Source organism: Apteryx rowi, unplaced genomic scaffold (assembly GCF_003343035.1).
Source record: "Apteryx rowi isolate R43461 unplaced genomic scaffold, aptRow1 scaffold_3, whole genome shotgun sequence".
In the NCBI taxonomy this organism is placed as follows: Eukaryota; Metazoa; Chordata; class Aves; order Apterygiformes; family Apterygidae; genus Apteryx; species Apteryx rowi.
Genome location: NW_020449418.1, coordinates 8,100,467 through 8,111,101, shown reverse-complemented (window position 1 = coordinate 8,111,101; position 10,635 = coordinate 8,100,467). Strand labels below are relative to the sequence as shown.

Genomic DNA, 10,635 nt, shown 5'->3' with positions numbered 1-10,635 from the left:
TCACACAGACGAGCTTCTTATTTTTATTTTTAAAGTGATAAATAAGGCACTGTACTCTTAACTAAAACTGCCTGGTTCCAAGTTTAAAAATCCAAGGAACATTCAAACTGCAGAAACTTCCTTCTGAACAGCAGAGACAGACAGGCTGATCTCTTCTCTGTCCGAGACACATCTTCCGATGCCTAAAATCACGGGCGTTATCCTTTAACTGCGGATTTTTAAAGGCTTGCTACAGCTTATAAAAGCAGCTTTAGTTAATGCATGGTAAAGGGTTACTACTATACAACAGTTTTGTACATGGCTACCGGTTCTTTGCTATTTCGTATCCAGTCGCGAACGCTTGCTGTGCGAACAGTCAACTTTCGCCCTCAGCTTCCTCTTGCCCTGCGCCCCGCTGCTCTCCTGCATCTTCTTCATGGACCTCGTCAGGGTTTTCCCGCCGCTGGGCTTCTTGTTGGCCATCTTCTGTGACCGTGTCGAGGACTCCCCCAGGGGCTTCTGCTTCGGAGACTTGGCCAGCTCCTCGTGGCCGGGAGGCAGCACGGCCCGTCGGCTCGTGTTCTCCTTGCCCTTCCGCATGGGGAGCCGCACTTTCTCAAGCTGCCTTTTTGGGGCTCTCTTCTCTTTCAAAGACATCTTTTTAGCAAGCTTATTGCTTCTCTCCATGGCAGCTTGCTTTCTGGTTGCAGGAGCTTTTGTGCTGACCTCCGAATGCTTTATTTTACTGGCCTTCTTGGCAGGCAGCTTGTCTTTGCTGGAGGAGCCTGACCGCTCCTGCGTGCTCCCGCTCTCCTTCAGTGTTCTCTTCTTTCTGCTGAGCTGGAGGTCGGATTTGGGCGAGGGGTCCTCCTGGGACTTGCTCTTTCCTTTCCGCCCCTTTCCCGGCCCTTCTACGGATGGAGATTTAGCAGGAAATGCATCCGCTTTGATCTGCAAGGCCAGCTTTGGAGACATCAGTGGGTTGATGCACACGCTTTTCCGGCTTTGCTTGCTCTCCATGGAAGGGTGATCACCCGGGCCGTCGCTCTTCTTCTCTGTCTTCATCATGCGATGCTGGGCTCGGAGTTTCCCCCGCAGATTGGAGTATTTCCGCAGGATCCTCGTGCTTGCCTGCGTGGGCAAGCTTGGAGTAGACTGAACGCTTTTGTCTTCACTCACTTCTTCAGAGCTGGCTTCAGAAGGAGACGTCTGGTTGGGACCAGTGGTTTCTTCAGCCTCTGCTTTTTCAGCATTCTCTCGAATTTTGGCCCACAACTTTTGGTTCTTCAGGTTATTCCGAGCTGGGGTAGTTGCAGCAAATTTCTTGAGGTGTTTTTTCAAACGTTCAGCTTGCAGTGAGCTGGGATAAAGACTGGAAGAGGAATACTTCTGCAGGGGGACTTTGATGGGGGGTATCTCCCCTGGGAGACGGGTGTTGAGTTTCTTCACAATCACTAGAGATCTGGTTTCAGTTGTCTCCAGGAACCATTGGCAGATGTCAGACAGCTTAAAGGCCTTCATAAACAACATCTGGACAGGAGAAAGCTTCTGAACTTCCAGTGACCCTCTACTTTTCCGTGTCCTTTTCTTGCTTTTCCAAATCTCTTTCAGTTTGTCAGCTTTGTTCTTTACCTTGGGGGTTGGTTGCACTTCCTTTTCCAGCTGAATCCAGCCCTTCTGAACTTTCATATACTGGGCATTGAACTCAGCAATGAGCTCCTGGTTCTCCTCTTCAGCACACCACTCCATGAACTTTGGTTTGCTGTCAGCTGTGTCTATATCCTCCAATGCTGGGGAGTCGTCATTCCCTGAACTGCATTCGTCCCTCAGTTTGGGGATTGCTTGCATAGGCTCCTTCCCTGGTGTGTTCTTTTTTGCAGTGTCTACAGGTGTAGGTGTGTGTCTTAAGTTATAAAACTGCAGGGCTACCTTTTTATGCTTCACAGCCTTTGCTGGAACATGCTTGCTTCCACCTCTACTGCTGGGACATGGAGGTGAATTGGTCACTGGCTCAAAATTCTCAAGCTTTCCTGTGTCCATGGCACTGTCAGCACTCTCCTCCTCCTCCTTTGCACTGCCATCGTCTGGTTTCACATCTGCTTGCTCTGCATCATTTGCAGCCACACTGTTTTCCTGAGGGAGGAGAATGCTTCTCTTCTCAGATTCAGCCTGGACACAGATTTCCAGCATCTCACCTGCCTGACTTTGGCTGCCTTTAGCAGGGGGGGCATCTTTTGAGGAATTTTCTCCCTCTGCTGCAGTCTCTTTTGCTAGGATRCTTTTATAGGCTTGTCTAGTAGTGACACCTTTCTCCTCACCTGGCAGCTGCTCAGAGATGCTCTCTGGAGCCTGGCCGGTGCTTGGCCCCTCACTGTTCTTGAGCAGCGTTTTATGCAAGCAGTCATTTGGCAAGTGCGTGGATGCTACCTCATCCAGCTGCACTTCTCTCTTAAACCGCTTAGCGCCAGGACTCTTGGAGAGTTTGATCTGAAGGCAGGGAAGCTGCACAGAGCTGGAAGAACCAGCTTCCTCAGCACTGCCCTCCACGGGTGTCTGCGACTGCTGGCTTCGGAGACGCCGGTCTGATGCCACAAGCACTCTCCTCCCTTTCTTTCGCTTCTTGTCTAGACTCTCTTTGGAAGAGATGGAGTCTTTCCCTGCTGTTTCTGAGCCTTCAGGCTCAGGCAGCGTTTCRCCTTCAACAGGCTCTTTCTCACCCGGCAGACTATTATTCTGCGCTGCCTCCCCTTCCAAGATTTCAGAGAGGCCTGTGTYAGCTGGCACAGCCTCCTCTTGCTCAAGTGAGCTGTCACCCAGCATGCCTGGTAGTTCAGCTTCTGGTTTAGCATCGATGCTTTTGTTCACATCCACACACTGCAAGGTGGCAGGGGGCTCTGGGGGACTCTCCCCATCCACAGCAGCAGGAGGCTCACTGGGAGTTTGCAGGTCCAGAGAGCACGGAGAGGGCTCTGCAGGATGCACTCCAGAGGGCTCCACGTCTCCAGTGCCTGGAAGCTCAGCAGGATCCCTCACAGCAGCACTGGCCAGAGGTGCGGTGTCCTCAGCAGTAGAGGGCTGCAAGGGAGACCTTGGCTCCGGGCTGGCAGGAAGGTCTGGAATAGTTTGTATTTCTGAATGTGGGGAACCTTCCTCCCTGCTGGGTGCTTCCAAGACAGGAGGGGCTGTAAAATCTGCAGCCTGCGTGCCGCTGCTGTCTTTGGGCCCGCTGTCCCCAGGGGAATCCAGCCTGCTGCCGGTCTGCCAGGAAACGGTGCCTCCAGCCCTTGTCTCCCCTCTTTCGGTGGGAGGGGAGCTTGGGGGCTGCGAGCTGGCCGAGTCGTCCTCTTTCTGAGGACTAGGTGGAGCAGAGAGAGAGAACAGAGGCACAGCAATAGCAGCTTCCCTTGACCTCAGCGCCCAGGTATCCCGGGGCTCGCGTTCAGCAGAGCCCAAATCAGCTCTCTCTCTAGTTTCTCTGCCAGATGGTGCCCCTTTAGCCAGGAGCCTAAGAGAAACCCTTTTCTCACCTTCCCTTCCTGCCCCCAAAGACCCACCCCCCGAGAGCACCAGAGTCGGCTTAGTGCTTACTAGTGCTTCTGTTCTCAGTGCCGGGCTGTTCCCTCTTTCCTCTGCCCGGGAGCTTTTAACCAGAGTGCGGACAGTTGGGAGCTCGCAGCACTCCCCGTTGAAATAATACCCTCGCGTGCTCTTCCTCGCCGTCTTGCGAGATGCCACCGACCGCTGGCTCTCGAAGTGGCACTCAGTGATGGGCTGGCTGATGTAGACGACGTCGCACTGGTTGTCGTAGTCGTTTATCCTCAGCCCCGAGGCCTTTTTGCTCTTGCGGGTGGTGCGGGTGGAGGCCGCCTTGGCRCGGGGGTGCCCGCCGGCGGCCCGGGGGGCGGCTGGCGGGGCGCCGGCGGGCAGCCAGCCCTCTTTGGAATTCTCTAGCGGGCCCTTGTCGCCCGGGTGCAGGTGGCAGCCCGCCTTGCCCTTGGCCGCGGCGTGCAGCAGGTGGTTTTCTTGCTTTGGTCTCGCATCTGGTTCTCTTGCGTCGAAGTCCTGGTGCAAAGATGCTTTCGAGCTGCACTGCAAAGCGTTCTCTTTGTCAGCTCTGCGAGGAGAGTTTACYGTAAAGCCAGAATCCCAGGACTCTTCGGGTAAAGCTTTGAAAGAGTTCTTTTGGGACCCCAGACAGCTGTCTAAGCCGTCCTCACTGCCATTCACATTTGCCACTTTGACAGAGATATACCCTTCCACGAGAGTCTTACCTGCTACCTGCTCTTTATTGTCCTCACACTTTTTGACACCAGTTTCTTGCTCGCGTCCAGCGGCTTGTCCTTCCAGGTTCTTTGCGGCATGATGGAAATTCAAAGAGGAAGAGTTCAACGTGCTGAGGTATCCTTGGGTGGAGCTATCCTTTGGACTAGCAGAACTAAGTCTAGTAACAGGGATTTCAGAGAAGTCTCTTTTCAAAGCAGGACTGGAGCTCTCTGCTCTGTCCATAGACTTCAGCTCTGTAGGCTGCTTCAGGGTTTGTCCTGTAACATGCAGGATGCCATCAGACCCCGCCTGTCCTGGGTCTGAGGAAGAAGGGGGCTTTGATTCAGTACAAGTAGCACCCTTATCCTGATTTTCAGTGCTTTGCTGGCTGCAACCAGAGCCACAAGTAGAGGCCTCCATGCTTTCAGATTCAGGTAACTGCTGGCCTTCAGAGTCTGGTTGTACTTCAGTGTATATGTCGTTTAGCACACGAATGAATTGCTTCTGGTGATGTGTACACAGTCTGACCATAAACTTTTCCAGTGGAGACTTCGGCTGATTGTTAGAGTCTATTGCTATTGTCTCTGCTGCATCCTCACTAGAGAGACAAAGAGAGAAGCAATCAGTACATGTCCCAGGGAACAAAAGTTCATGCTGCAAAACTGAAATAACCCTTCTCCTCCCACTTAGACATATCACTTGCCTGATCTCCAGGTGAGATCAAGTGTCCTGTTGTCATGAGGTTGGCAGGTGTCCCTTCAGTCCCTAGTGTGCATGCTTATGTAGGCATATTGCAGGCAGGATATGAACTGCACTTTTGTTTGCCTCCCAGTGCTAGAGCACCCATAATTACATTTCTACCTAGGATTTCCTAGACAGAATTAGGTGAGCAGGCACCATGTGACAACTGCAAGGCAAACCTACGTTTCCTAGAGAAAATAAGATCTACTGTATGCACAGTGCCCGCTGTAGAAGGCCCAGCACTTCTGGGATGCACCAGAATGACTGCACACATCTGCAAACTTCATCTGCACATCCAGGATCTCTGGGAGCAGAGATCCCAGCTAGGCTGCCAGACATCAGAAATCTTAAACTACTGTAAGTCTTCAAATTCTGCTTATTCTAGGTAACAAAAGAGAATTGGTCAAAGGCAAATGAGCAGATTGTAGCTTGGGGAGCCTTCACTGTAATCAGTGGAGAAATTTTGGAGGGTTCCCAGTCTGCAGGACATGCACACACCAATGCACCCTTCCCTGGTGCAGTGCCTTGCCATCTGCACTGACCTTTGATTTACTGCCATTTAGTAAGTTTGCTGTGAGACAGACCGACTGTCAACTTGCAGCGGTCGCCCAGAAAAGCAGGCTTCTACAGCACCACTGTCTACTGCATCACTGTCACCAGCTGTCACCTCTTAAGCAGAGACAACTATCATTTACCTGCTCAGCAGAGGCAATTAATTATGACTTCCTGGTGGAGAMGTTAAGGACTGGCTTAAACCCAGTGTTTGCATGAAGCCGTTATTAGTGCAATGCCAAGTACTGTTATAAAAACTGTATCTGTTACCAACAACAGAGACCAGTTCTCCTCCTGGGCTGCATGTGTTTAGCACCCAGGCTGCCTGACCTGGGACCTCTATCAGCAACTTTGTGTTGCTTTGGAATAAATGTTGCACTTTGAGCCTCCCCCTCGCCTTTGACATTACCCGAGAAGTGAAAGTTATTCCCTCCTGCTCTTCCCCCCCCTTCCCGGCATGACTCACAGCTCAGGCTCACAAGGAAGAGCAGAGCTCAGGAAGCTGATGAGGCTTATTGACCCCTGCCAGTGAATCACTGCTGCTGGCTACCGTACRGCATTTTACGGAAACTTTCGGTGAGTCCATGTTGCTCCCGCAGCAGGCCAGCAGATGACTGGCAGGCTGCATGTCTTGCCCTGCTCAGGGGGCCAAAAAAACCAGCAGGAGGTTGGCAATGGTCTCAGCTGCCCTGAGCTGCTGCTGTCCCTGCTGCTGAACTGCCTCCCCTGGGCTCCCCAGCGGGGCTCCAGCACTGTGCCATAGAAATTGGGGTGAGACCCTCTGCGGGAGAGGGATCGACTTTCTCGGATACATGAACCATTGCTAGCGTCAGATGCTGACCTCACTTGATCGGCTGGGTTGAGGGGAGCAACGCTAATCGCAGCATTCAAGGCAAGGCTGGAGAAAAGCAGCTTTATCTATAATGGCTTCACTGGATTTTCCCTTAATATGCTGCCAACGCTTGCTTTCAGTGCCCCCACAACGCACGAAGGGCTGGCCGGGCAGGCGGGGAGGAAGCACCCCCGAGTCAGGCGATTCGCAAGCCGAGACTGACTGACAGAGAGGGAGGAGGAGAAAAAGTCAGTGAACGGAGACAGTCAGGCTAGGTGGCATCCCATGCGCCAGAGCAGGTCTCTGGGAAGTCCTCACCTACTCTTCCTTACTGCTTATTTGCTTCGGTTTTGGCAACTGATAGACACTGGGGAGGCACTGCCAGCAACCTGCACCCCCCAGGACCCTCGGGGTCTGATCCAAAACTTGGCAAAGGGCAAGAAAAGATTCCCACAGGCCGGTTCGGGCTCTGGGCCTGGCCACTTGGCCTTTGCACCCACTCTCCTCTTCGCCCAGAAATGTTAGGCTGCAGCCAACAACCTGCCCTAAGCATCTGCCAGGCAGCCCTTTGCTTTCTAGTTTGCCCAAATTTTAAGTATAACAAGGCTTCACGTCTCAATCACGGTCGCGCAGTTTCTTTAAAAGCCTCTCAGGCAGGGTTTTACCGAAACCGCCTGGAAGGGCTGGGCGAGCTACACTCGCTGAACGGACTTTAACACCTCCAGAACATACTCCCCGGGTTAGCAATAAACAACGTACCTCCAAAACTGCTTTACTTCAACCAGGCGAGAACGCCCTTCAGCAACCGTCTTAACTGGTTCTACCTGGTGCCGCTAGGACTTTCAATTTGCAATGCCTGGGATTAATTTAAATAAAAATGCTCAGGTACGAGGAGCTGGCCCCCCTCCAGAGCTCTGCATAGGAAGGGTTATGTCAGAGAGGATCTTTCACACAGCCCAGCTCCTCCCCTTGCCCTGCTGAATAACAATGGAGATAGAAAAAAACTTTCATCCCCCTCCAAGAGGAAGGAGCGGGAGCTGGGAGCAGGGCACTTTGCAAAGAGGCAGAGCTCGGCACAACTTCTCCTCCGCTGCCACTTTTGCAAAGAAGGCGGGTGGTTTCCTCTTACCTGGTGGGAAGCCCAGCTCCTAAGAGTGGCAGCCATTTTCCCCGAGCGAGCCTGAATTTATAACAGCGGCGGCAGAGGTGTGGCCCTGCCCCGGCCCACCCCGCCGCCACGCTCCCCCGCTTCCCCAGCCGCCTCGCAGGGATCCTGAATGGCGGAGGACGGGGAAGTGGTTACGGTGGCAGAGCAGCAACCTTCTTCCTTGTCAGGGTTGCTTTCGGTGTTAAATGCAAATGCCTGTGGAGGAAGAGCCCAAGGTGCAGGCAAAGCGGTTGTCTGGGTCTGCAGGGAGGAGGAAGAAAAGGCATGCTACGGTCGGAGCGATGCCTTGCTAGGGAGGGGACTGCGGATTTCTAAGGTCTGTATATCGAGTCCCTAATTCGGGAGAAGGGAGCCAGGCGACTGGGCATGATTCTTCCTTGCCTTGCAGTAATTCACAGCGATGTAAAATGCAGCCGGTCACCTGCCACACCTGCTTTGTACAGGTGAGGACACATCGGTGGGTGCAGGGTTGGGAAAGGCCCACGTCCTGCTCGTAGCGCAGAGGGGACACGGGCTCTCCTGCTCCTGAACGCTTCAGCGGGCACCTCGTTTCTGGCTTTCACCTCGTTTCTTTCCTTTGAACTGAGACCATGGTTCTAATTTTCATCTATCTGCCCCACCACACTCCAAGGAGGTAATCTGAGATACACACAGCTTGTTAAACTGTAAAGTTAAAAACCAGAGAGAAAAATATTTTTCCTCCTTGATAAAGGAAATAAATCCACTAAGATTCAAACCCCTGTGTCCTCAGGAGACCCATCTCCTGCTCAACAACACAATTCAGCTGCTTCTGCAGTCACATTATGTACAGGGTTCTCCACTTGCAGATCATTTAGTCCCAAAGACTGAAAGCAATTTCCCATCTTGAGCTCCTCTACTCCTTTCTCAGGCTACCACGGTTCGGGTGCCTCCGGCCGCTTCTCGTTTCTCTGGGCCTCAGATAAAGCTCTCCCAGTCATCCATGGCCAAGCTCCCACCCCAGCTCGATGGCACCGCGGCCTCTCCTTTCCCCCTGTCCTTCTGCGGAGCTGCCTGCCTCCTACGCAGCACAGCTGAGATGCAGCCTGTTCCTTGCAGCTCGCGGCTCTCTCTGGGATGCAGCTTTGTGCTCCCTACGACCCACTAATCTGTGCATCTTGGCATTTCCCTAGCATTTCCTGCCATTTGTTTCTGTTCTGTTATTACTAAATAAAATATACTCATGACCATCCCCTGGCCCTGAGGCTAATGGACACAGGATTGCCCACTTCCTTACTATTTAATGCTGCAAGCCTCCAAGACAGGATAGCCAAATGCAAATAGCGTATGCAGACTGGCACTGTTTAATAGTCCAGAATAGAGAAGTCCAGTATGGGCCTCAGCTAAGAGGGTCACAACTAGAGAAAGGGCTTTGGAGCAGAGCTTGATGTGTGCTCAGTGTAACTAGAGAGCTTATTTCAAGTGCCCCATGGCTCTTTAGGCTGGGCTGCCTACAGACTGTGCAATCTGTTGCAGAGAAATCATTTATTTATGTAGCTTATCAGAGAGGCAACAAAGAGGTGAGCTGATTACAGAACTTAAGTGCCGGCACAGGAGGAACAAACACACCAGGCACTAACAGGTTCTTCAGTCTGGCTGACAGAGACACAATGAGCACTGGAGACTGATGGCAAACTCAGAGAAACAGAAATTAGGAACATGGTTTTAACAGGAAGAAAAACTGCTCTTGGGAACCAACCACCCCTGTCTCTTTAGAGCTTGCCTTTCTGGAGGCACAGGGTGGCCAAGCAGAAGTTGCTGGGCTCAGCGGACAAGCCAAGAGGCCCAGGACATCAGTCCTCTTCAGTCCATAGAGTCTACACCCTTTTCTTCCAGTGTCCATGCTCACCCCTTCCCACAGTTTTGGGAAGTCTTAGTTTTTGGATGTGTATGAGGAATGCATCGTCTCGTGGGCTGGAGAAGCCGCAAGCCTGGGTGGGCTGGGAGAAGCGCAGCGCTAGGGCCAGGGAGCAAGGGGAGGCCGCTTGCCGGGGACTCCATGCTTACGAGCAAGCTGCAGCAGCAGGCACAAGCTTGGATGGGGCACAGAGGGATTTACTCTGACGGGAGAGACATCCCACCTGTCAGCGTGCTTTTCCGCCACGCCTGGGAGATGGCAGGTCTGCCCTTTCGGGCTGTCTACACAAGGCTGCCTATACACAGCTATACCTTCCTGGGCTGCAACACCCCGACTGCAGCTCCGTCGCATGTATCTCCTACTGCCATCAGAAGACACCCTGGTGTCCCAAGTCAATCTTGTCACCTGATCCCCTCGCTGCCTCCTGGCCCTTCTAGCTTTCCCAGGCCAACCCCCTTCTCTCCTCCTTTCCTGTTTGTCACAGAAGGTGTCAGAGGAATCAAGGGGCAGTAGCTGTCAGAGACACAAACGTAGCTGTTGCTACGCAACCGTCCCGGTGTAGCAATTAACGCTCAGGAAAACGTGCTGTGCTCTAAAGCTATTTGCATAGCTGCGTGCTGCAATACATTTGTTTGCATTGTGCCTCTACTGTTTAGCGGAGTTGGAAGTCAACCCTCCCCCCAGCAAAAGCTGGGGGGAAACCCAGGGCTTCCAGCAAAGGCCGGGCAGTTGTCGGTGATGAGGCTCAGGGAAGGCACTGATTTGCCCCAGTAACACCTAGAGACTGCTCAGGTACGGGATTTGCAATGCTGGGGGGCCGGGGCGGGGGGAAGGCCAAGTTTTCCGAATTTTGTGCTGTGCAGCCCACGGAGCTTTGCTCGCCCTGCAGAGCCGCTCCTGAAGCGGCCTCGACCCGCCGAGACCACCCTTTGCGGGGTTACCTCGCCTCTCCTCCTCCAGGTGCGGCACGCGCGCATCAAACGTGACGCTGCGGTGGGTCTGTGAATGACACGTGTATCCTTATGGGCCGCCCAGGCACCTTGTGGGATTCAGTATATTTTGGGGGGAGCAAGGGGGAGAAAAGGAAGAAAGAGAGAGGGAGAAAGAAATCAACTCTTTCATACCTGGAACGCTGGTCTCCGAAAACCTGCCAATTGCCAACTGCAATCTTCTGGTTTGCCCACCCCAAGAGTCTCACTATTGAACATGAAGCCTGTGCCCTTT

The 10,635-nt window shown here is 52.9% G+C and overlaps 1 protein-coding gene across 4 annotated transcripts; it reads right to left on the bottom strand.

Annotated features, from left to right (window-relative positions):
• Positions 1 to 10,635, bottom strand: LOC112967903. Of its 4 annotated transcripts, none has more exons than XM_026069561.1 (2): positions 10,536 to 10,635; positions 1 to 4,840 (listed from the first exon to the last, which is right to left on the bottom strand). In XM_026069561.1, exon 2 carries the CDS (start codon positions 4,771 to 4,773, stop codon positions 316 to 318), a length of 4,458 nt encoding a protein of 1,485 aa, XP_025925346.1. In that variant the 5' UTR covers positions 4,774 to 4,840; positions 10,536 to 10,635; the 3' UTR covers positions 1 to 315. The 4 variants fall into 4 exon arrangements, with proteins under 4 accessions (XP_025925346.1, XP_025925345.1, XP_025925348.1 ...); XM_026069560.1 differs by lacking the exon at positions 10,536 to 10,635 and adding an exon at positions 10,353 to 10,434; XM_026069563.1 differs by lacking the exon at positions 10,536 to 10,635 and adding an exon at positions 7,127 to 7,194.